Below are 25,248 nucleotides of genomic sequence, written 5' to 3'. Positions count from 1 at the left end.
AGTGAGTCCTGAACCCAGATTAGCCTGACCAGGGGACACATCTTTACCTGGCCTCACTGGGCTGGGGTGGCCAACAGGGACCCAAAGCTGATGGCCCCAGGCATCAAGCCCATTTGCCCTGTCCACCTCCCTTGCAGGTGCTCTTCCTACAGTGGCAGGAGACATGGTGCACCAATGCCAGCTTTATTCTCAACGGGGACGATGACGTCTTTGCCCACACAGACAACATGGTCACCTACCTGCAGGGCCACAACCCTGAGCACCACCTCTTTGTGGGGCAGCTGATCTACAATGTGGGCCCCATCCGGATTCCCTGGAGCAAGTACTATGTGCCGAAGGTGGTGACAGAGCAGGAACACTACCCGCCCTACTGCGGAGGTGGCGGCTTCCTACTGTCCCGCTTCACAGCCACCGCCCTGCGCCGTGCTGCCCCCACCCTGGACCTCTTCCCCATTGATGATGTCTTCCTAGGCATGTGCCTGCATCAGGAGGGCCTGAAGCCCGCCTCACACAGTGGTATCCGCACGGCCGGTGTTCACACCCCCTCCAGCCGCCTGTCCTCCTTTGACCCCTGCTTCTACCGAGAGCTGCTGCTGGTGCACCGCTTCTTGCCCTACGAGATGCTGCTCATGTGGGATGCGTTGAACCAGCCCAACCTCACCTGTGGCAAGCAGACACAGATCTATTGAGGTGGTGTCGGAGCCCCCAGCCTCAAGGCTACTGTCTCCATCCCCTTAGAAAGGGCAACAGCTTCCTTCTGGGAAGCTGAGACCTGTGTCCTCCTAAGTGGGTGGAGCCTAGGAGAGTACGGGGAAGGTTGGATGAGTGAATCATCTGGCTGCTGAATTCCTACACATCCTTCAAAACCCACCTGGTACTGCCTAGACCCTAGACTCTAAGGAGGATATTCCATCATCCTCCCTAGACTCTCAGCTGAAGAGACCATCTCTTTCTATGGCAGCTAACGGCAGAAGCACTTCTGCTAGGGTCCCACCTGCTGCTGCTGCATCCATCCCTTTTCAATGTTCCACTTCCTACCCCTGACCTGGATAATGGGCTGAACCCTAAGCAGTGGCCAGCCTCTCCTTGGTCATGAAACTACAGTGGTGGGTGAGTTCTGGCCATGGTTCAAGGTTAATTGAGAACTCCTGGGTCCACATGCAGCTGCAGTGAGAAGGATTTTTCAGCTGGGGAAAGAGGGTTTCTTTTCTCCATCTCTCCCTGAATCTTGGACCCCTCAGATGGTGGGAGGGGCCAGAGAGGCTGTGAAAGGGACTGTCCCCTCCCTGCTTGTGGCAGCAAGTGCTCTAATGGTGGAAACATTGGGCAGGGGAGGAAGGCAGCTATCTGTCTCAGGCTGTGGGAGCTCAGAGTTTCTAGAGTCCCAGGCAGTACCCAGCCCCTACACCTGTGCTCCCCAAGAACGCAGGGAAGAGTATTGGGGCCAGAGGGGTCTTCACTGGGCCCAAGGCCAGCCCACACACTCATCTTAGTGCCCAGAGAAGGGGGATATTCAGGTCCATGGGGGGCTCTGAGTTCTTGAGACCCAGAACTGGCACTCACCCCTGTGTGTCTCTCAGATTGGGGAGAGCCAAGTGAACTGGTGACCCCCAGCCCTGCTACCCTTGGACAGGCTTCACAGGGACTGGGGCGATGGCAAGGGGGGCCTCACACAGCAGAGTGAGGACTGGAGACCAGGTTCTCAGGAAATAAAATGTTTTGAGAAGACTTAGTGGTCTTTTTTTTTTTTTAATTGACTTACAAGTTTTAACTCAGATCAGTCTACATTCATCCTTAAAATCTTATTTCCAGAAGAAAATATGGCATGGATGAAGTAGGGGCTATAGAAGTTTCTATCAGGCAGATCTTACATCATCCCCGCTCCCCCCCCCCCCCCACCTCCCGCACACTCACACACCCTCCATGGCTCCCTATTGCCCTCAGCTTCTATTCCCTGCCCTAGACTGATACTCACTTCCGGCTTGATGGCAGGCTCAGGAGAGAGGGGCACGGGGTGTGGCTGCTCCTGGCTGTGTGGGACGCTGGGCCCACCTGCTTCTGGCAAGGCTCCTTCTGACTCCCACCCTGCCACCACGCAGCTTCCCCTCCCTTCCCCAGGCTCGCCTCCTCCCACTGGGACTACAGCTCTACTGTCCTCTGTCCCCCTCCTTGTATCCCTTCTTTAAGTATTTATTGTGCACCTACTGTGTGCTGCACACCTTGCCCTGTACTCCTCCTCCCATCCCCATGGAAAAGGTCAGTGGGCATTGACCCACCTTATAGTGAGTAAACAAACCTATGAACAATGAAACAGGAAGCTACCAGAAGTGGTAAGAACTTTGAGGAGAATTACAATGAGGTGATTGGACACACAGTGATGGAGTTAAGTACTAGCCAGGAAGTCAGCGGGGCTGGGACTGCAGAGATGAGGCCTGAAGGAGGAGGTTATGGCCTTGGGGAGAATTGAGAGGAGGATGTTCCAGGCAGAGGGCACAGCATATGCAAAGGTCCTGAAGTGAGATGATCTAGGAGCATTTAAATTTCAGCCAGGAAGCTCTGGCTGGAGCTGGGTAAGGAGGAGATGGAGGGAGAGGGGACAGGATATCACAGGGACTAATCATATAGGGCCTTGTGGGCTGGGGTGAGGAGAGACGGTGTTATTTTGAGGGGTGTGGCATCTTTGGAGCAAGAAAATGACATGATTAGTTTTTAAGTTTTAAGAAGCCCTGCGGCTGCCATGGAGACTGTTGGAAAGTAAGATGGAGGCTGAGGCAGCATCCAAGCCAGAGGAGACAGGGGTTGCAGGGGTTTCTACCAGGTAGATCTGACCTCATCCTGCCCTTGTTCAAACACCCTCTGTGGCTCCCCATTGCCCTTGGGAAAGAGTGCTGCTCCCCTACTGCACTGGATTGAATAGTGTCTCACAAAAGTTCCCATCCACCTGGACCTCAGAATATTGGCCTTATTTGGAAACAGAGTCTTTGCAGATGTAATGAAGGTCAGGATCAAGATAAGATCATCCTGGATTAGGGTGGGCTCTGAATCAAATGAGAGTGCTTTTATAAGAGACAGAAGCGAACACACAGAGAGACACAGAAAAGAAGACGATGAGGAGAAGGAGGCAGAGCTTGGAGTGATGCAAGACTTGCCATTAACCCCCCAAAGTTGAGAGAGGCAGGGGGACAGAATCTTCCTCAGAGCCTTTCAAAAAGAACCAACCCTGCCAACACCTTGATTTCTGATGTCTGGCTTCTAGAACTGGGACGGACTAAGTTTCTACTATTTTAAGCCACCCAGTCTGTGGCTGTTATAGTAGCCTTAGGAAACTAATACACATGTGAACAGATCACATAGTCAAATGCCTGATCATTTTTTCAAGAGAGTCATATCAGAAAATTCCTATCTCGGGATGAAGGGAGGATGCAAGTGCAAGCTAAAAGTTGGATCAATAAATATCCTCTGTGGCTCGTTCAGGTGTTCCTGCGTTGTGTCCACTGATAAGTGGATGTTAAGTGAGGTTAAGACCCCCCATGAGTCATGACAAAGACCTGGATGCAAATCCTGAACTTGGCCATTCCCTCCCTGTCTACCCTTGGCAAACAGCCAGCTCCCTTGGCCTCAGTTTCCCCACTTTGTGTTGTGATGACTCTCCAATTGTTATTAAGTTTCTGGAAGTGTGGTTGGGTCCACGGCTGCCAGAGGACAATTCCACACAAAGGTTGACCCAGGCTTGTCCCTTTTGCTTAAGAAAATGCAAAAAGTTGCTTCAGATTTTGCAGGCATCTTATTTATTTACTATTGAGGAGACAACAAGAGGGGTGTCAAATGCAGGGAGCGAGGCACCTAGGGCTCCTCTGAGGTGAGAACATTTGAGAACAGGTGTCCTCCAAGCCAGGTTTGGGGTCTGGTGTTTTCCCCAGTTGGCTGACAGGTGGCCTGGGTGAGGTGGTGAGCTCCTTGTTCTAGGAGGTAATCAACAATGTCCCCCGGATGTGTGGCTTCATGGTGCTGTGTGGCACCAGGAGCTCACCAGAGCAGACGCCTGTGAGTCTCAGGCTCCCCCATGCCACACTCCGGGAGGGTTCAGTGGGGACAGAGGGTCAGCAGGTCTTGCCGGGTGCAACCACTGAGGCAGCAGTGACGGGCAGGGTTGATGGCAGCTGCCCGGCGGCGGCGGTGGTGGTGGTGATGGCCAGAGGCCTGGCGCAGGGGCTCTGGGGCGAGTACCAGCACGGGGTCCTCACTGGCCATCAGCCCATGGAGGAAATGTTGTCCTTCCAGCCACCGTAGCAGCTCACCTGGGGACAGGGAGGAATTCAGCATAGAGGGGGGACCCCAGAGGACCCCACCCACACTACACACACGGCCACCAAACACTCACCATGCACACAAATAGAAAGTGAGCATTTATTAAGTGCCTACTGTATACCAGGCACAGATCGAATCCCCCATCCAGACGTGCACACTCGACCCACACCCACACTCAAGTCCCCAGCTGTGCACACTCCCACCTATCATAAGAAGGCACAAACGCTTCACAGAGCAAAGCCAGCAGGGGTGAGGTGACATACATGTACACACGGACAAAGGCACACACCCTCATAAGCCCTCCCAGTTCCCCGACCCCACCACACGCACCTCTGCACACCCATCTGTACCTGTGTCACACAGACTTACACACATAGGAGACATACGCGTGTGACAGAGGTTGTACACAAAGCTGTTTTACAACCCCCTGCACCAGGGCCAGGGACTAGGGTGAAGAGAGCGAGGCCCTGGTCTGGAGCGCGCAATTTAACGGAGCGCAAAAAAAACAAAAAGCAAAAAAAACCTCAACGATCAAGATCAATCCTATTGTAACGGAATATTTTAAAGTTAAAATTAATGCCAAAATTCCTGAAGATCAAAATATTGAAATTGTAAATAAAGACAGGATCTGATTTAATCGAGCACTTTGTTAAGATTCTGCCTCGCTCGCCTCGCACTGATTCCCGCGCCGGACTGGGCGCGCATCCCCGCGGACTTGCACACACCCGCTCGGCCGGCAGGTGGACCCCAGAACATGCATGCAAATCCGTCGGCATGCACCTGCCCAAAGACCCCAGAGCACAGTCCTCGCCCGCCGCCACTCACGGTCGCCGCCAGCCACAGGTCGCCCCTCCTCGGGGGACCAGCGCGGGCCCCCGCACAGCCGCACCAGCGCGCGCACGAAGTGGTGGCCACACAGCTTCTCCGGCGTCTCCTGGGCGGGGGCAGGGCCTAGGGCGAGCGCCAGGGCCGGGCCCAGCAGCACCAGAGTCCAGGTGAGCCGACGGGGGTCCATGGCTGCGGAACGCACCGCGCCCCGGTAGAGATCTCCCCCTTATAGGCGCCCGGTCCGCCCCAGCTGGGAGCCTTGGAGGAGGAACAGAGCATTCCCGCAGGATGGTCCAGGGAGAAGGTCAAGAGCAGGGTCAGGGCAAACATAGTGGAACCCCTGATAGTTGGGTTTTCTCTTTTTTATGACCTGAGTGCCTGACAAGCTTTGATTGCTGAGGCATCTGGATTCATAGATGGCTCTCCAATAAATGTGACTAGATAAAGGGCCAGGCCATCTCCCCCCACTGACGCACTTTTGTTTTAGACATCTTGGCTGATTTCAGTAACTTACCATTTGGGCCACTGGGTTGTTTTTTGGTGGGTTGTTTTGTTTTTCTCTTCTTGTGCTTTAAATTCCAACCCATGTTAAATTCACCAATAAAGAGTGAGCCCGTGGGACTTGCCTGGTGACTCAGTGGTTTAGAATCCACCTGCCAATGCAGGGGACACAGGTTCGATCCCTGCCCCGGGGAGGATCCCACATGCTGTGGAGCAACTAAGCCTGTGCGCCACAACTACTGAGGCTTCGCTCTAGAGCCCACGAGCCACAACTACTGAAGCCCATGCGCCCTAGAGCCCATGCTCTGCAACACGAGAAGTCACCACAATGAGAAACCCGTGCACCACAATGAAGAGTAGCTCCCGCTCACCACTAGAGAAAACCCACATGCAGCAAGGAAGACCCAATAAATTAATTAATTAATTAATTAATTTGAAAAAGAGTGAGCGCATGAACCCTTAGGCTCTACCCTTTACCCTGACAAAAGCAGGACCCCAGATGCACACTGCTCCCTCTACCCAGGACCTGCTCTGTGGCTCCCAGTGTGCTGTGTAATTTCCAGGTGTGCTGTATAATTTACGTCATAAACCTTTATTTTCTCAAAGTTTCCTGAGGGTTATTGCTGAAAGGCATCTTGCAATCATTGTAAGAACTCCGAGGGCCAACCACAGCATTGGTTATTGATAGGCTGAAATCCACACAGAACAGCCATGGTCTCTCTCCCTGGGCTGAGGAGTCTTTATTTTTTAATGCTTTTAAAGAAGAAAAATAAACTGAGAAATAATAATTCCACGGGATGGTGGTGGTGAGACCAGGGCCATTCAGAATCTTGTTGTCCTTATTACTGGACAAATAAGGAAACTGAGGCTCAGAGAGGGGACCCCCGCCCCCCACTTGCCCAGTGTCACAAGAGGCTGGGCCCTGGGGCTGGGAGTATTGGTTGGTTCTGCCTCTCCCAAATCAGGATCTCCTTGGGTTGGGCAGGGGCTAGAGGTGCCAATCTGGGTGCCAGTTTTACCAAGGAGGGAAGCTAAGCAGAAAGAGAGGTTACTCAACTCAACACGGGGGAGACCCTGAGCTGAAAACCCTGTCTTGCAGTCCCCTCCCCCTTTTCACCAAAGCAGGCTACGACAGTAGGCACAGAGATCTCTGTCTGTGTCTCTCCAATGCTCCCTCCATCTTTCTCTGAGTCTCTCCTGGCCTTTCTCTCTCTCTCGGTCTCTGTCTGTCTCTGTCACTCTCCAAATCTTTCCAGCAGTCCTGAGAAGGAAACGAAGGACTGACTCAGCCCTGGCTAATGCTGGACCCCTCCCCACAGCCTAACCCTCTCAACCCAGCCTTGCCCTCTGCCCCCCGCCCCCTCCCTAGAGCAGCCTGTTCCCTCCACCCACCAAGAGCCTGTAATCAGCTCCCCAGGACAGAGCCAAGGCCAACAGCTGGGGCTGGGGGGGAGGGCTTCTGTCCTCGAGAGCCCCATCCTCCTGTCCCTCCTCCCCCAGCCTGCCCTGAGGCTCCCTTGTGGCCCCCAGGGATCTCTATCCCCCAGCCCTAAGCACATCCCTCCCCGGCTCACACATCCCCAAGTATCCCCATTGCCCAAGTCTAGAAACAAACCATCCTTTCCACTGAACTTCTTTATTCATTCAACAAACACTCCCAGAGTCCCCTCTGTGCCCACCCCAGCCCAGCCCAGCCCCCAAGGAGCCTGCAGGTCAGAGGAGACAGAGCTGAATGCAGACACCACCCCAGTCCTAGGGTCAGAAGTACAGGGCTGACTGGGAGTGATGGGAGAACCCTAGGGAAGGCTGCAGGGAGGTGATAGTTGGGGTTTTGAGAGATGAATAAGAGTTTTCCAGGGAGGCAAAGTGGCAGAAAAACCTTGCAGGAAGGTGTGAAGGAGTGGTGGGGGCTTAACCTGCACAAGATGCCTTCTCACAGCCTCCAGAAGTTGCCTCCGTCCAGCCAAAGGACCAACACTATTGTCTATTATACAGAAGATGGAACGGAGGCCCAGAGAGAGGAAGCAACTCGCCCACCATCACACAGCAAATAAGTGGCAGAACTGTAGGCTCTAACACCTGTGCTTTTTTTTTAAACACCTGCACTCTTAACCTCTGAACTCTGAGCCTCCTCCTCTCGCCATACTGTTCCCCCTGCCAAGAATGCCTTTCCTTCCTTCAACTGCTGAAAAGCTCCTGTTAGGCTCCATTGTCATCAATTGTGTGATCCTCTGGTCCAGATAGAAAGGGCCCCAGTGTACAGGCAGGAAAACTGAAGCCCTGCGACACTCAGACTCAGGGTGGACTGGGACCTCAGCTTCTCCTGGTCTCTTACACAGTTCCAAACAGTCACACGGGCTTCCCCCAAAAGGTGAATTTTCAGCCAGGACAGCTGTTCTTGTCCTTGGCTTCCTCTAGCTAAAGGGGGAGGGGGAACAGAAGCCTGAGATCGCATATTTAAAGTTACACAATGTTTCCTCTGGAAATGAGACAGGAAGTTCCAGGCCAAGTCCTGACAGTTTAGGAAGATGGGAGGGGCTTAAATTTGGTCCCTCGATTCAGGGGCAGGACTCAGTAGATCGCACCATTGTATCTGTCTTGAATCTTTCCAAGTTCCTCCATGAGGCTGCTGTTGCTCTACAAGCCAGGGGTTCTCCCCCAAGTGCAATGTCATTTGCCCCAAGAGGGGTCTCTGTGAAGCAGGAGGCCCAGAGAGGGGCAGGTCCCTGCTCAAGGTCACACAGCCAGTCCATGGAGACCAGAACCCAGAGGTCTGTGTGCAGGAGATATAAAAATGACAGAGAATGGGGTTCTCCCCCTAGGCAAGCAGGGCAGGTGAGAGGCTCGCGCCTCTGGACACTATCCCCGGCTTCCATTCCACAGTGCATCCAGCTGGGGACCCAGGGTGCTGAATGGTGGCCGGTCTTGCGGGTTAGGTGCCCAGCACAGCTTCATGAGCTCATGAACCTGAGAGGGTGGGAAGAGACAACAGGGTCACATGTGACTCCTGTTCACAGTTTTAAAATATAAGTTAGACCCCATCCCTCCCTTGCTCCAAAGCCTCCCATGGCTCCCTATGGATCTTAGAACAAAATTTCATCCTCTCCCCATCTCCCTCCCTCTACCATCCCCTCCATCACCTCCTCTCTTGTTCCATCCAGACACATCTGCCCCCATCTCAGTTTTAAATACACCAAACTCATTCCCACCTCAGGGCCTTTGCACCTGCTGTGTGCTCCACTGAGAATGCCCTGTCCCAGCTTTCCCCATGGGTGGATCCTCTTCCTCCTTCAGGCATCACCCCCTCTAAGAGGCCATCCCTGACCACACCTCCCCCATCTCTTTCCAGACATTGGTCACCACCAGAATGTTCTTCTTAGCTTCTGCTGGTTAGAAGGAGGAGGGATAGTCTCTCTCCTGTCCCCTGCTGGGTCCCCAGCACCCAGCACAGAGCCAGCACTCAGTGAGCGCTCAATAAATGTTTGTGGCCTGAACTAATTAATTTGTGAATGACCAACCACATATCAGACACTTCCACAAAAACTATGATGAGAAACCGTAAGAGTCACCATCATTTATTGAGCACCGACTGTATGCTAGGCTCAGAGCTGTGCGATGGAGATGTGTTAGCTAATCTGATCCTCCCCCACCCTATAAAGCATTGTTATTCCCATTTTGGAGACAGGTAAACTGAGGCTCTGAAAGTGCTTGTGACTTGCCATACACCGAGAGAGCAGCAACGTAGAGGCCAGAAATCCCCTTCAGCCTCATGTCCTGGTCCCTGCTCTCAAGCAAGAGATATGTGTGGTGGAGAGACCCAGAGGGACCATCAGGCTTGCCCAAGGCCCCCTGGTGAATCTACAGAGTGGGAAACTGAGGCAAGCCCTCCATCGCTCACCTCAGCAGGACAGGCAGGTGGTGCGGGCAGCCTCTGGCCCTCGGCCAGCAGCTCCAGGAGGCGGCAGAGGGCTGGGACATCTCTCTCACATCCCATCATCCGCAGGAACTCCTGGAGCCAAGGGGGAGGGCCCCAAATAAGGGAGGAGCCATCGTCAGGGATGCGAGAGGGGCCGCCCGTGATCGAGGGGGTCAGCCGCAGTAAAGGGAGGAAGGGGATCACCCACCCGTGGTGGGCGAAGGGGCCCTCCTTAATGAAGGAGGAGGAGGAGTTGTCTGTGAAGGATCGGGGAGGGGGCTGCCGGTGGTGAGGGGAGAGGGGCTGCCATAGTGAAAAGAGGTCCCATTGGAGCCTCTAATGCTGGGACCAGGTGACCCTGAGCAAGAGAGGGACGCGGGCACAAACAGGGCGGGGTGGGCGAGGAAGGGGCTCCGGGGGAGGAGGGTATGGGGGATTCAGAGGTGCCGACTCACGGCTGAGGGGCTACAGCTCTTGTCACTGTAGGTGAAGAGCTCGTACAGGACGACCCCGAAGCTCCAGACATCCGACTGGCGCGAGAAGATGTTGTCCGAGAGAGACTCTGGAGCGTACCTGGAGGGGGACAGGGAGGTCTTGGGATGCGACAGTAAGGCAGAGGAAGGGAAAGGGCGCAGCCGTGGACTGGGGTAGCTGGTCACGGTAGGTGGGGGCTAAGAGAAAGTCCCAGCCAGCTCCGAGGTCTCCGTTTCCCTGACTGTGGGGTGGGAGGATTCTCCAACCCTGAGGGGCGTCAGGGCGGGGTCTGGGCGGGGTCAGGAGGAGCCGTGGCTGGGCTGGAAGGAACGGGGCTAGCGCGAGGCGAGGAGCAGGGCGGGACCAGGGGGCGTGGCCAGAGCAAGAATAGGCGGGGCCAGGGCGGGCCCAGCTCCCGAGGCGGAGGGGCGGGGCCAGGAAAGTGGGAGCAGGGGAGGGGCCGGTAGTGGGGAGGAAGGGTGTGGCCGGGGCGAGGTCTGTACCAGAAGATGGGGCTCTGGCCCGGCTCGCGGACCACGTAGTAGTCTTTGTCGAGCGGCAGCAGCTTCGCGAGGCCGAAGTCGGCGATCTTTACATGCGTCTCGCTCTCCACCAGGATGTTACGGGCTGCCAGGTCGCGGTGCACGCAGCGGCGGGAGCCCAGGTACTCCATGCCCTGCAGGCGGGCATGGGGTATAGACCCCAGGATGACTCCGCAGGGGCCCCCAAGTCTGACCTGGAATCCAACACCAGCCCCAACCCAGACCCCAAGCCTAACCCTACCCCTGACCCATCCTGCACTCCAGTCCTGACCTTAGGCCTAATTCAACCCTACTTCCAACCTGACCTAGACCCCAAACTTCAACCCTCAGCCTTCCTGGCGAATCCACGCAGACCCCGGCTAGGTGGAGCCCGGTCAGTCCCCGCAGGTCCACGGGCGCCCCGTCCTCTTCCGACCCGCACCTTGCAGATCTGCGAGGCGTAGAGGAGCAGGCGGCCAGCGTCGAGGCGCGCGCGGTGCCGCTGCAGGAAGTCGCGCAGGCAGCCGCTGGGCAGGTACTCCATGACCAGCCGCAGGCTCTGGCGGCCTAGGGGAGGCGGGGGAGGCAGGAGGAGTCACCACATGGCCTAACTTTTTCTACTTCCCCTCCGCATTCTTCTTCCCCGTTCAGAGTAAGGCCTTGTGACCCTCCCGGCCTCAATATTGCCTTCTATAAAATGGGAATGGCAACAGTGGCACTTATCACTAATGTCTTTTTGAGTACTTTCCACAAGATACATTGATTCTTTTAAACCTCATAATGACCCATTTTTTTCAGGTGGGGAAATTGATGATCCCAAGGCAGTCTAGATCTGGATAAACAAGACCAGCCAGTAGTGCCCCTGCTGGCGTTCTCAGACCACCCTAAAATGGTACTGTGGGAGGATGAGGATGTGTGATTTAAAGAGCATCCTCTTGGGAGGTGGCTCACCTGGACCATAGCTGACACCCCGGTACTTGACAATGAAGTCGCTGTGGAGGGCTTTGAGGATCTGAATCTCCCGCTGGAAGTCCCTCTGCTGTTCTGGCCCGCTGTGCTGCAGCTGCTTCACGGCCACCAGGGCACCCGTGTTGTCGCCCAGCGGGTCATAGCGGCACAGTTCCACGCTGCCAAAGTTGCCCTGGGGGACAGCGGGGCTGGTGTCCACGTGCATGGGTGCTATCCCACCCACCCCAGCCGAACCCACCTCACCTTGCCCAGCTGTGAGATGTACTTGAGGTGTCTCTCCTCAAAGATGGTAGGGTCCTGGCAGGCGTAGAGCTGGGCACCATTCCAAAGCCCATCACGGGGTGTCAGGGCACCTGGTGTGGGGTCTGAGAGGAGCTCATAATCTGGGGGGTACAGGCAGTGAGTGAGTAGTGCATTGGACCCTGGGCCCCTGCTCCTAAGCTGACTTGCTGTGTGACCTCCATCTGAATTCTTACCCTCTCTGCGCACTATGGCAGGGCCACTGCAAGCCAAGAGGTACTTTGTGGGTCTGGAAAAAGGTGGCCCTGGGCAAAGGCAGCCCTCTTATGCAGTCTACGGCTGTACACAGACAGAAGGGCATTTCCTAGACTCCACTGCCATGGGGTATGGTCACATGACTGAGCTCAAGCTGATAGGGGAGAGAGACATGCTGAATGCCCCTTCAGGCCTGGGCCACAGAAACCTAGAGTGGGACCCTCTATGCTCTCTCTCTTGTTTGCAGAGGATTCAACAGGGACCTGAGGCCATGGGATTGGTTGAGCCACAAAAGGAGAGTTTCTTGTTGACCTAGAAACCCTCATCGAATGAGAACTAAACATCCATCATGTTCAACCTTGAACTGAGGGGCCTGTTTGTCACAGCAGCTCTTGAAGCTCATGCTGACTGTTACAGTAACCAACCATTCCAACCTTGCCAGGCACCCGGGGCAGGCTCTACATGCAAACAAACCTTGCTTTTCTCCTACTGGGCCCAATGTGACATGACGGCCCTGCCCACCCTGCCTGGCCCAGTGGGCACCTGAAGTGATGAGGCTGTTCAGGTCACGGATGACAGCACGGAAAGAGGGCCTCTGGCCTGGCTCGTAGGCCATGCACTGTTGGATCAGCAGGGCCAGCTCCATCCACTTCGGGGCAGGCAGCTGCTGCCGTTCCTGGTAAAACTGGAGCTTCTGAGGGCAGGAGGAGGGGCTGGTCACCCCCAGTGCACCCTCAGAAGGCACCCCCAGACCTACCCATCCTCCCCAAGCTGGACTTCAGTCTACCCTTCTGTCAAATGAGAGCTCTAGAAGCCAATGCTGGTGCTCTAACCTTGGCAGGATCCAGGGTGCTGATGGGCACTTTGACACCGCTGAACACCTCCCAGACTGTGGCACCAAAGCCCCATTTGTCAGCTTCCAAGCCAAGTGTTCGGGCCTCCTGGAGACACTCAGGGGCCACCCAAGGGATCCTGTCAGTGAGCACTGGTAGCGGGAGCAAGGATGGGATCAGGGATCTGCTTCCTTGTCCCACTAGGCCCCTCCCTCCTCCACCCCTCAGCACTTACTCTCCAGGCTTAGCACAGTGGGGCTGACACCAGGGTCACTCAGCTTGATGAAAGGCAGGTTCCCATCAGCCCCCTCCCGAGCCAGGAGCACCTTCCGGGCTGAGACATTGCCATGAGGGAGACCTTTGTCTTCCTAAGTGGACCAAGCATAAGGAAATGCGAAGAATGATGAATGAACATTCTTGCTGGCAAACTCCTACACATCCTTCAAAGCCCACCTGGTACTGCTCAGATCATACTTCAGCATCTTCCCTAGACTATTGGCAGTCCACCCCCATGTCCCTCCTCTTCTCAAGCACTGCTCCCCCATCCCATGGCTCCCCATTCCCTTCAGGATAAAGACAAAAGTCCTCAGCCTGGCACTCAAGGCCCTTTGAGATCCAGATCTTGTCCACTCTTCCCAAGAGCTTCTCTCCCATATCTCCATACTGGTCTCCTGCCAGGTGAACTGCCTGGTGCACGCCAGGACAGACAACCTTCCAAGCTGCAGCCTTTGCCCAGGCTGTTCCCTCAGCCTGACATGCCCTCCTTCCTTTCTTCTTTTAATGAACTTCTATTCAGTCTTCAAGGTTGCAACTCTAAAGTTCTTTCTTCTGCAGAAGCCTTCCCCCCCACCAGCCTCATTGCTCACTACGCCCTTCAATTTCCATGAACGACCAACTGTTCCCTTCTGCTCTTACACCTCTGAACCTGTACACTTGCTGTTCCCTCAGTCTAAAATGCCCTCTCCTTGCACCCTTGCCAAACTCCTATGCATATGACAGAGCCCACTCTCAAAGCCCCGTCCACTCTGTGAATGGAGGGTGGAGCAGGCAGAGGACCACTCACCAGATAGTTGAGGGCATAAGCCAGCTGTTTCATCACCTGTAGTTTCCAGCTGGCCGGCACCAGGTGGCCACACTTGTGTAGATACGTGTCCAGTGCTCCCAGGTGTACAAATTCCTGCACCATGATGCCTGGTGGCAGTAGGGAGGGGCAGGGGTGGGAGGTAAGAGTGTACTTGTGTTCAACAGACTCTGCCCCAACCCCACCTTCAAGGGTCCCTTGAACTCAGACTTTTCCCTCCCCTATTCCTCCATCCTTATCCTACTCACCTCTCTTCCTCCCCACTTCCCATCTCAGAATGTCTGAAATTCCTGGAAGGTGCCGAGCTCTCTCCATGACTTTCTTCCAGCCCTTTGCATGTTCTGTGTTTCTGCCTGGAACATCCCTCTTCCTTCACTTCCCTAATACCTATTGATCCTTGCCTTTCCAGCTTAGAACCTATCCTAGCCTACCCAGAATCATTGCTTGACCTCCAAGCTGTGGTAGCAGCCTCTGATCACCCACAATGCCCTGCGCTGCCCCCATCACACACAGTCATTTATCATTCTGCCCAGCCCTGTCATGTTCTACGTTCCTGCTCCCTGTGCCAGCTTCTAGCACATACTGGGCTCCCCATAAATAGCTGCTGAGCTGAACAGATAGAACCAAGGCTTGGAGAGGTAGCATGGACCTCGCAAAGCTGCAGAGAGGGTACACAGCAGAGTGAGACTGGAACTCAGGTCTGCCTGACTTGAGATAATTCGGGGAGGCTAGGTGTTAGTGGGAGCCTGGAGCTGCTCGCCCAGGAACTGATGATTCAGGAAGATGAGTGCAGGGTGATGGACCCTGGTGAAACAGAGCCTCAGCTAGGGCAGGCTCTGAATAAGTGCTGCTATCACTGCTGTAGATGGGCTCAGTGAGGCAGGGCAGGGGTGGGGACGGGGAATGTCTCTCACTGTCTCCAGCCATGCACACGCCGTGGAGCAACACGAGATGCTGGTAGGACACTTGACTCATCAAGCTCGCTGCTTCCAGGAATGACTGGGGAGGAAAGATGAGAGAGAAGATGCATGGCTTTCTTCCACTCCAGGGTCAGACCTAGGATCCCAGACTTGCTGCTCTTGAACCTGCCTTAGAAGACCTGGCCGCCAGCCTCCTTGGGCCCTGGAGTCCACCATTAGTGCACACGACACTCTGTATCATGATTTTCTGATGGAGGCAGGAAGTCCCCACTGTCGTCTACCTTGAGTCTCTCACGCAAGTGGGATATTTGGGGTTTGAGAAGGGCTCAAACTTTCCTCTGTGTTGCCCAGCCCCTGCCAATGCCTCCATCCACCTCATTCCTCTCTTCTTCTTTGCTTGTCCCTCTCTGACCCTCTGGCCTCCTTGCTGTTCCTTAAACATGCCAGGCATGGCCCTACCTCAGGACCTTTGCACTGGCCGTTCCCTCTGTCTGGTGTACTCTTTCAGTTTGCATCTAAATTCCCCGACCCCTCTATATTTCATGGAGATGCTGTGGCTACATTTCTGTTGTTTTAAGATCCTGTGTGTTTTCAAAGTTCTCCGAATCCGCGACCCTCTCTCCAGCCAGGCCCTACCCTGGTCCCACCCTGCTCACCTCCATGCAGTTCTTGTGCTTGGCATCCATCACTTTGAGCAGCACCTCTGTCTCTCGTGCCTCCCCATCCACAACCTCATGGCGACAGCCCCGGTAAATCTTGGTAAAGGAGCCATGACCCAGGTTCTCATGCTAGAGAGAGCGGGGGCAACGTGAGAGACCAGTAAGGGGGCTCCCGTGAGATCCAGTACCCTAGCCCTGGCCCAAGCAAGGCACAGGTAACAGACTCATTTTACAGATGATGAAACAGAGGCACAGGGAGATTACGTCACAGGCCTGAGGCCACACAGCAGAGACGGATGTAGACCTGGTCTTTGGATCCCAACTGAGGTATCCCCCTGCCATTTCCTGGGGCTCCTTACCCACTCCAGGCTGTCCGCAGGGATCTTGTGAAATGTCATCTGACTCAGCTGGCATTGGAATTGGGGCTGAACAGGGGATGATGTGGGTGGGTTGCAACCTCTCCGGACCACAATCAGATTGGACTTTTCTATGGGGAGTGGATGGAGGAAGAAAACCAGAGGTCAGAGGTGAAAGGTCCTCAAAGGTTTGCTCACTCCCTGCCTCAGTGTGGGGGCTTCCGCAGAAGCCAATACTAAGATGAGGACTCCAGCAGGGCACATAGTTTATTTGAAAGGAGACTCCAGGAAGTCCCATTGAGGGGTGGGAGAGTGAGACAGAGAGGGAAGGAACATTGCAGGGGGGGTGCAAATGAGCAGGTGATGCCCACAGGCAGCCTGGTCTCAGTCTTGCTAGGGATACTGAGACACTCTGGAGAGACTCTGGGAGACTCACACCTCAAAGCAGTCCCATCCGAGGGGGTTTGTCTGAGAGCAAAATTCACCCAGAGGAAGAGGCAAGAGATGGACAGAGGCTAAGTGCTAGTGACATTACTCAGATCCAGCTGTGCCTGGATCTAGCCATGCCTGAAAGCAGCCTTTATCCCACTAGCCCCAAATCACCTTTTTTTTTTCCCTCCTAAACTACCTCGACCTGCAGTCTCTGCCACTTTCCACCAAAAAGCTGGAACAGACAAAAGAAAGGCAGGGTCCCAGACTGGTCACTCAGCTCAGGGGAGAAGGCAGGCTCACCTTTGGGTCTGGGGGTGCAGCAGAAGGTGAGGTTCAGCTCAACCCCATCCACGTGCAACCCACCATCCCAACAGGCTGCCAGGAGCTCTCGAAGACTGCTGTGGGGACGGCCAAGGCCAGCCAGGGAGAAGGTTCCTGTGGGGTCGCATCGGATGAGGCAGCCCTTGTAATCAGGACCCAGGGGGGTCTGCAAAGAGGAGTGGTCCCTGAATGGGAGTGGGTGTCACCCTCCCCCTCAGATCTCCAAGCCTTTGCATATGCTGTTCCCTCCACTAGGAATGCCTTTTCCCTCCCCTTCTTCAGGAAGCAATGCTGACTCATCTTTTAGTTCTCAGCTCAAATATCATCTCCTCCAGGAAGCCCTCCTTGCCCTCCTGGCCCCTAGTGGTATACTGACCAGGACACAGATAGTTAGGAGGTAGCTGTCGAAATCCTGGGGACTGCGGCGGAGAACGTAGGAGCCAGGAAGTGAGCCCCCAGTCTTGAGTTTGTTGATGGCAAAATCCAGGCTGTGGGGAAAGGTGGAAGGGCACTGAGAGTCGAAGATGGAGAGGAACGGAGAGAAGGAGGCAGAGAAACCAAACTAAACCCGAGTTCTGATCTTGCTCTCTCTGAAGCCCTGGGAACTTCATCAGGTAACAGTCCCTCACTCCCACCCATTTATGAAATGAGCCAGAAGTTGGGCTTCTGCCTAGGGGATTGAAGAGGAGGCTGCAGGTGAAGCTGAGCACCGCCAGCATCCCCAGGAAATGGTTCTGGGCCCTCGAGGAGTCAAAGGGAGGCAAGAGGCTGCCCTGGCAGCATAAGGGAGACCCCAGCCTCGCTGAGCACCAACTATGCACCTCGTGCTGTTCAAGCACTTGACCCCTTGTCCAAGGCTCCTGGGAGGCGAGGACACTCAGAGGCGCTGAGAAGGGGAGTGACAGAGATTCGGTCCCCGTGAGTCTGGCCACATGGGGGGCGGGTCCTTACGTGATGGGGCCATGGCACTGCTCAGCCACCTCCTCCAGTACCCGCGGCGGCGCCACCTCCTTGCAGAAGTAGTGCCGGGAGTCCGTGGTCAGCCGGAAGTACCCATCCACGAGCGCCACGAAGGACAACGCTGAGGGCAGCCCCGGGAACTCGGCCTCCTGGGAGGATCCTCATCAGCGCACGCTGCGGCCCGAGGGTGACAGTCCCGGGTCCCTGCCCTCGGGTAAGGCAGGAAGGGAAGGAGGTCCAGCACCTACCAGGATCTGATTGTCTGTCCTAGTGATGGTCACCAGGCGGTGCTCCCCGGCCGGGCCAACGCGCGGGGCCTGCTTGATGCTGATATCCACGATTTCTGGAAAGTCGCAGAAGGGTTGGAGGACCTGGGAAGAAGAGAGAGGACTGAGGCTGGGGGTCCCGCCCCTTCCGACCCCCCAGCTCCTTTGGGAAGCCTGGACCCCACCAACCCATACTCCTGAGACCCGCCCCTCTCAGCCTCACCCAGTCCCACCCCTCTCCCACCACGCCCCCGCCAAGCCCCGCCCCTTCTGTCAATCCCACCCCTCTCAACCCCTCCGCTGCTCATCCCCAAATATCTGCCACCCACCCCCGCCAAGCCCCGCCTTCTCCTCTCAGCCGTACCCCGCCCAGCCCCTCCCTCACTCAGCTCCGCTTTATCTCGCAGTGTCTCTTAGGCCAGCCCGGAGCCCCACCTACCCTCAGTCCTGCCTCTTCCCTCCACCGGCTGTTAGCCCCGCCCACCCAACTGGCCCCTCCCTCTGCGCCCCGCCCATTTCATTCCCGCCTCCTCGCTCAGCCCCACACCTCACTCAGCCGGCTCCCCTCCCCCACAAGCCCTCTCACAGTCCCGCCTCTCCTTTGGCCCCGCCCCTCAAGCCCCTCCCACGACCCTGCCCCTCCCCTTGGCCCCGCCCCCGTCGTTGGCCCTGTGGGGGGGCCGCAACCCCCACACCCCGCACCTCTTGTTCTCCCGGGCTCCAGGCGATGCCACTGCCACCAGCCACGCGGAGCAGCCCCGGCGCATCCTGACCACCAGCAGCCCCGGGGAGGCCCGCCCGGAAGGTCTCGGCGGCCCTGTTTGGGTCCAGCCGCTCGAGGTCCATGATGTATTTGGCCATGAGCGAGTGCCTGTCAGCCTGGCAGGCGGCCACGCGGCGCAAGGCCCGGCCCACTGTCCTTCGGATACGCTTCCGCGTCACGAAGCTCAGGCCCTGGATCAGGTCGCGCAGGCCGGGGGGCAGGCAGACCTTGTAGCTGCGAGTGGGGGGAGTGGAGCCCTCAGTGTGGGGAGGGGTCTCCGCAGGGAGGACGCGGACGCACATCCACGCAGGCTTTAGTTGCGGGGCTGGAGTGTGGCCTCAGGAGGGGGGCACAGAGACACACTCAGGGACGGGCATGGGGGTAGGGCCTCTATGGGAAGGGCCACTGGGGCGCATAAGACAGACAGGGGCACACACAGTCCTCTTAGCCTTTTAGCGGCCTGAAGCCTGGCGATGGAGTCTCAGAGGGGCTGGCCTGGGGCGCGGGGGGAGGGGGGGGGAAGGGGGAGGCTGGGTCACATGAACACACTGCAGGCTTGTAGGTGGGGAGCCCCAAGGCGGGCCTGGACTCTGGTGTTGCCCTGGCGGAGACTCGTTGGCTCACTCCCAGGTACAGGCTGGGCGCCACAGCCTGGAAGCCCTCACCTGACGGTCTTCAGCAGCTCCTCGGGCCGCTGAGCCTGCTCGAGGGCCATCCGGGCCAGGTCCAGCACAGCCAAGCTGAGACACTCACCCTGCTCCTTGAGGCTGAGGCCCACCGGGAGGCGGCCGCTCAACAGGTCATTGCGGTGCTGGGGGCCGGTCACAGCCCAACCGTGAGCCCTGAGGTTGCTCCGTAGACCCCCGCCCCTGGGCTGACGTCCACCCCTGCACTGCCACAGGGAGGGTCAGCCAAGGCTGCCCAACCATGAGTCCTGATATTGCCCTGCGGACCCCCACCCCTGAGCTGGGCCCCATGCAGACCCCTACCTGGGCAAAGAGGTGCTCCAGGACCGGCAGGTCAAGGATGGCGCTGGCTAAGTCCTTTCGTAGCCCAAAGCGGTGGCACTTCTCTAGCCCAAACCAGTTGGGGAAGTAAAAGCTGTAGGAGAGAGGAGAACCCTGGAGTGGGGATATGATGGGGGGGGGGAGGCAGACTGTGCCAAGACCTCACAAAGCCCAGCTTATGCCACTGACTTGCTGTGTGACCTTGAACAAGTGACCCACCCTCTCTGGCATTAGTTTCCTCACCTGTGAAATGAGCAGTGATCACGCCCTCCCTGGGGCACCCGCCAGGAGGTACACAGAGATGATGATAATAGGGCCACTGTTATTTTAAACTCCCATTTCTGAAGCCCTCAGGAAAAGGCATGCCCTCTTGGTAACATTTAACCGACACCTGTGAGGGGGTGAGGGAACACTACTTACCGGAGCCTGTAGACGAGGACCTGGGTGCCCGCGTCCTCCACAGAGAAGATGTGGCTCGGGGGGAACCAACAGGAAAGGTCCTCCAAGGCCAGAGCAAAGAGGGAGTGGTACACGGGCAGGATGCCTGAAGGGACACCCCCATCAGTTACCTCCCAAATCTCCCCATCTGTCCCCTGCAGGGCTGCCATGTTATCCCCATGCAGCCCCACAGGCTCTTTCTCACCTTCAGCTCTAACATCATGTCCCACCCCTGCCTGCACCCATTCCAGGGCTCCCCATTGCCCTTAGGAGAGAAGCCATGTACTCAGCCTGCTTCTCAGGGCTCTCTGTCCCTCTCCCCAGAGCATCTCTTTCCACCATACAGTTTACCTTGAGGGATGACCAGCTGTTTCCCCTAATATACCATCATGCCTCTGAATCTTTGCACATGCCATTTCCTGTGCACCCTCCTCCCTTTCCACACTCCTACTCATCCCTCAGAGCCCCAGCTCCAATGCTGACTCCATTTGGCAGCTGTTCCAGCTCCCAATCTGTGTTCCACACAGCCCTACCCCTCCCTCTGGCCAAGCCTGCTAGGGAGCCACTCACCACTGGCCTTAGCCGCCCGAACACACAGCTCTTCAGCTGAGTGGTCCCCAAAGGAGAAGGACAGGCACTGTGGAGGTCCAGGGCCCCGAGGGGGCAGCAGCACGTGCAAGGCACCAGCCTCTGAAGAGGAGAGGCTGCAGGAGCGCTGAGGGATCAGGGGCGTCTCCTCACTTGGAGGCGCCATGAGTGAAGCCTGCCTGGACACAGAAAGAGGCAGCCTCTCAGTTGTGATCAGGGGACAACGCTACAAAGCTTCCGGGGTGGGGTGGGGGCCAGAGATGCTGCTGGGTGAGGTACGAATGAAGCCGGAGAAAGAGGTAGGAGAGAGGGACAGAGAGAAAGGCAGAGATGGAGACAGAGAGAGGGAGTTTAGTGTGCAAGATGGGTGAGGAGGCATAACCCCCGAGGTGAGGACTGTGCTGGGAGGCTGGAAGATATTCACACAACTTTGTGTGAACGCACTCTCCAGACTCTTGTTGGTGCCCAGGGCAGACATCTCTAGTCGATCTCCAGCCTCCACACATACCCCCTCTGCAACCCTTCTCCAGACAGGCATGGCCAATCAATCACAGATATAGGGATTTGCTAACCAGAAAGCAGATAGATACTGGCCTGTGCACATGGGTGGGATAGAAGTGGCCATCCCTCCCTGTGAAGCTGGAGGATTCAAGCACTTCTGAGGCTGGGGCTAGAAGCTTTTGCAACTGGTGTGACGCATGCCTTGGGGGTAGATCCAGACTGATGACTCAGTCAACAGAGATCTCTATCTGTCTCCCCTGCTCCCTGCATCTCCATTCCTTTCATCACTCCCCCATTAGGTCCCCATAGTAGGAAGCCCTCCCTGTGATAAACCCAGGAGGAAACCACCCACCTTATTCCCAGGCATTTTACACCAGCCAACTTCCAGATCTCTGTCACCTTGGGGGACCCAGAGCTCAGGACCCATGGCTGGGTACAGGGAGGGGTTGGGTTTCAAACCCAATGAGGAAAAGGGGAGAGACAGAGAAGATCCACTTAAATTGACCCTAATGAAGAAGATACCAAAAGAGAATGTTGGATAAAAACTATGTTTCACAATAATAGCGGGAGGGAGGCAGAGAGTATTAATGAGATTTTAACACACCCAGAATATAAGCCTGGGACTGGGGATAGGTAGAAACTCCAGGCTCTGGGTTCAAACCCCAGCCCCACCATTTCCTGGCTTTGTGACCCCAGCAGGACTCCCACTGCTGGGACGCATCTTTCTCAGCTGTGAGATGTGCTGATTGCCACCTGCTTCAGTGAGGTATTCCGCTGCACCCAGCATGAGCTGTCAACATGTTGAATCCACACTAAGTGACACAAATCCCTGGTGACATGCCCAGCAAGCACTTGACGAATGCCAGCTAAACCAGATAGGAAAGTTTGGGGGTTACCGTCAGGGAGGCAGGGCATGGGGGCAGAGAGAACTCTCCCATAAGGACACTCTGGTGTCACCAGCTCCCAGACCAGGAACCGGACTGTCCTGGTCCCAGCAGCTCTGACCCTCCCCACCCCAACCCTGTCATGTCACTCCCCACAGAGGTTTTCACTGTTTTATTTTTTACCAGTCGCTCAGATCTTGCCTATCTTTGCACCTTTATGTAAATAGAGTCACAAAGCATGTCTTTTGTTTAAAATAAATCTTAAAGAAACATGATGTTTTAAATATAGAAAGTAAAAAAAGAAAGTCTGTCTGGGGCCCAGAAAAATGCCCCTGTTTTAACACCAAAAGTCCCACATGCTGGGAAGGTTGGTTGGTCACCCAGCGCTCGGGCCTGGGACCTGGGAGGGTGGGGGCTGCGAGCTGTCTCCGTGAGGACCGGAAGCCTTGGGCGCATGCGCAATGATTCTTTCAGGTCCAGGAGGCTGGGAATTCGAGGCTTCCCATGCAGGACAAAGCTGAGGCCCAGAGAGGGGAGCGCTTTGCCAGAGGCCACACAGCCGGCCGTCCCAGCTCACATCTGGCAGCTTTCCTCAGAGGCCTGGAAGGCCAACGCCTTTGTCCCCAGCTGCGACACAGTCTCCCCCCACCTCCGCCCCAAACCAGAGCCATGTGGCACGGCAACACCAGCGCTTACCTGGAGGTGAAGACCCTGGGCCAGTGACGGGAGGGCAGAGGAGGGCAGCAGCAGGAGGAAAGTCCCACTTGCTCCTTCCTGTGTGGGCCCCTCGGCTTCCTGAGCTGCTGTCACTTACCGAAAGTCATGGCCATGTGGGGGACGGGGGCGGGGAGGGGCAGAAAGTTCCGGAAGCCTCTACAGCAGCAGTCCTGCTCAGACAGGCTGCTGGAGACCCCAGATCTAATGGAAGGGGTGACAGCACAGAGAAGGGCCCAGGTCACACAGAGGTGCCTCAGCAGGCTCCAGGACTCACTCTCTGCGGGGCCCTGGCAGCCCCCCGGCTTCTCCAGCCTCAGTTTACCTCTCTGGGGCGTGTGTGTGTTGGGCACCCAGAGGAACTAATTTCCTGCCTAAGGAGGGGAACTGGGCTGGATCTGCCCAGGAAGGAGGCAAGGAGTTTGCCCCAGACAAAAGTCAAGTTCTCCTTCAAGGTATTTCTCCCATGGGACCCTGGGAGGGCTAATGGACCTCTTTTGTGCTCTATGCCCTAAACCCAGCTCTAGAAACTGTGAAAACCAGGCAGACCGGGCCTGCCCTCAGGCTCGCCTCCCTATCTGGTCCAGCAGGGATGAAATTAATGATAATGGATAACAAAGAAAACCCAGGTGACAGGACAGGGACAGGCTGGGGCTCCGGTGGCGGGGGGGGGGGGGGGGGGGGGAGGGGGGCTCTGTTTAGAGGCCACGATGGATCCCCAGGAATCTGAAGCAGAACAAAGAGGGCTCCTGGCAGAGGACACCACAAGGGCAAAGGCCCAGAGGTGGGAGTGAGTCAAACTGTTAAAGGCCCAGAGGGCATGGCTGGATGAGGTGAGGAGGGAGGGGGATGGCAGGGCAGTCCGCAGGGGCCAGATCACAGGGGATCCGATGCTTTTTAACACCCCTGAGGCTGTCATGAGTGGAGAAGGCAGGAGGCTGGGGCAGTGTCCAGGTCAGAACGGGGCCAGTGTCCTTCGTAAGATACAAACCCTACAAAGTAGAGCTTTGGGGGTAGATTTTAGAGGACCCTTTCATCTCTGTAATCCCGTCACCAGCCCTGGCACAAAAATGGCTGTGGTATTATTTTATTGACTTTAATCAATCACCCACAGATACTTACTGGGCACTTTCTGTGTGCAAGGCATTGGGGACACAGCAGGGGACAGGGCAGATCCAGTCTCTGCCTGGTGGAGCCAACAGGGAAAATGACGATAAACAAACTATTATCCAATCCGTGTGCAGTGACCCTCGGTGCCAGGCTACTAGGAGAGACGCTGAGTCTGGGAGGGGTTCCTGGAGGAAGTGATTTTGATGCTGAAATCCAAGGACAAGTAGAATTAATCAGAAAGTGATCTGGAGGCGTGGGAAGTTCTAGCAGAGGAACAGCGCAGGCAAAGTCTAAGAAGCTGGGCAAGGTCACAGTGTTCCTGAGAAGGACAGGGTGGCAGGAAAAAAAATGTGCTGAGACTTGTTTGGAGGCATCTGTGGGGACTTGTGGGTGGAGAGAAGGGGTATGACGTGTCCTCAGCGCAGTGGGAGCCAGAGCAGACTGGTGGCAGGAAGTGCTGCGTGGGGGCTTGGCCATAGTATTTTTCTTTCACTTCCTGGGTGGCTTCAGCAGAGAAGAAGGCAAATGTGCACTCCCATCCCTGGCTCTGAGGGGGAGAATCCTGCCCTCCAGCAAGAACAGTGAGTTTCTAGGCACCTGACAACTCTAGTGGGATGGTCACTGTGGTATGTTGAGAATGCGTAGAAGGGGAACAGAGTCAGGGCAAAGACGGCAGGATCAGTCACCGGCTGGGGGTGGAGGTGGGGAGCTCTGTGTAGAGGCCACAGTGGATCAAGCAGGAATCTGAAGCAGGACAAAGAGGACTGCTGGTGGAGACAGTCACAAGGGCTCCCAGAGGTGGGAGTGCGTCAACAGTCATGTGACGTCTCCATGAGGACATTCCAGGAGGCAGAGCCCAGAATTTGCCCAAGAATAAGTTGGAAACACTAGTGATGCAAACATTCCAAATCTCCTCCTGGCAAAAAGTCCATAAATACAAACAATAAATAAATGGAAACAAAGGTAAACTCATGTCATGGATAAAATATCTTCATAATATAAACAACTCCTAGAAGACAATAAGAAAATGCCCAATGACTTAGCAGGGTATGAATCCAGAAATCACAGAAAATGAAACAGAGATGGCTCTTAACCCCAGAAAAAGATCCTCAGCCTCACTCACAATAGGAGAAATGCAAATTAAAAGTAGGATTGACCCTTGAAAAACATGGGGTTGAACTGTGGGGGTCCACTGATACCCAGATTTTTTTCAGTAAATATGTACTGCAGTACTACACATTCTGCAGTTGGTTGAATCAGTCCGTCCTCAGACATGGAGGACTGAATATAAAGTTATCCATGAATTTTTTTTTACTGCACCTAGCCCCCCGAATTGTTCAAGGATCAACTGTACAGTGAAACCATATGATTATTTTAATGGATGCAGGAAATGATGAAATTCA

General features: G+C 55.7%; 3 protein-coding genes across 5 annotated transcripts in view; 1 reads left to right on the top strand and 2 right to left on the bottom strand.

The window, feature by feature from the left end:
• Positions 1-1,718, top strand: part of B3GNT3 (UDP-GlcNAc:betaGal beta-1,3-N-acetylglucosaminyltransferase 3) — a 29,225-nt gene extending 27,507 nt beyond the window's left edge. For all 3 annotated transcript variants that reach the window (XM_057709275.1, XM_057709276.1, XM_057709274.1), the window contains one exon: positions 138-1,718. In XM_057709275.1, coding sequence (XP_057565258.1) covers positions 138-689 — 552 coding nt within the window. In that variant the 3' untranslated portion in view covers positions 690-1,718. The remainder of the gene's footprint in view (positions 1-137) is intronic.
• Positions 1,719-3,771: 2,053 nt separating this feature from the next.
• On the bottom strand, positions 3,772-5,325 carry INSL3 (insulin like 3). Its single transcript, XM_057709834.1, has 2 exons — positions 5,134-5,325; positions 3,772-4,298 (listed from the first exon to the last, which is right to left on the bottom strand). Exons 1-2 carry the CDS (start codon positions 5,321-5,323, stop codon positions 4,084-4,086), a joined length of 405 nt encoding a protein of 134 aa, XP_057565817.1. The 5' UTR covers positions 5,324-5,325; the 3' UTR covers positions 3,772-4,083.
• Positions 5,326-7,268: 1,943 nt separating this feature from the next.
• On the bottom strand, positions 7,269-20,802 carry JAK3 (Janus kinase 3). Its single transcript, XM_057709111.1, has 23 exons — positions 20,619-20,802; positions 20,031-20,154; positions 19,593-19,704; positions 19,269-19,414; positions 18,543-18,837; positions 17,823-17,945; positions 17,566-17,723; positions 16,991-17,102; positions 16,594-16,780; positions 15,865-15,992; positions 15,503-15,634; positions 14,841-14,925; positions 13,909-14,036; positions 13,081-13,213; positions 12,846-12,997; positions 12,556-12,706; positions 11,761-11,900; positions 11,500-11,689; positions 10,991-11,115; positions 10,531-10,703; positions 10,009-10,126; positions 9,536-9,646; positions 7,269-8,604 (listed from the first exon to the last, which is right to left on the bottom strand). The coding sequence occupies exons 1-23, from the start codon at positions 20,800-20,802 to the stop codon at positions 8,497-8,499; spliced, it is 3,315 nt and encodes a 1,104-aa protein (XP_057565094.1). The 3' UTR covers positions 7,269-8,496.
• Positions 20,803-25,248: the final 4,446 nt, after the last annotated feature.

This window comes from Hippopotamus amphibius, chromosome 15 (genome assembly GCF_030028045.1).
Source record: "Hippopotamus amphibius kiboko isolate mHipAmp2 chromosome 15, mHipAmp2.hap2, whole genome shotgun sequence".
Lineage (NCBI taxonomy): Eukaryota > Metazoa > Chordata > Mammalia > Artiodactyla > Hippopotamidae > Hippopotamus > Hippopotamus amphibius.
The sequence above is the reverse complement of the archived record's forward strand: the minus strand, read 5'-3'. Positions and strand labels throughout refer to the sequence as shown.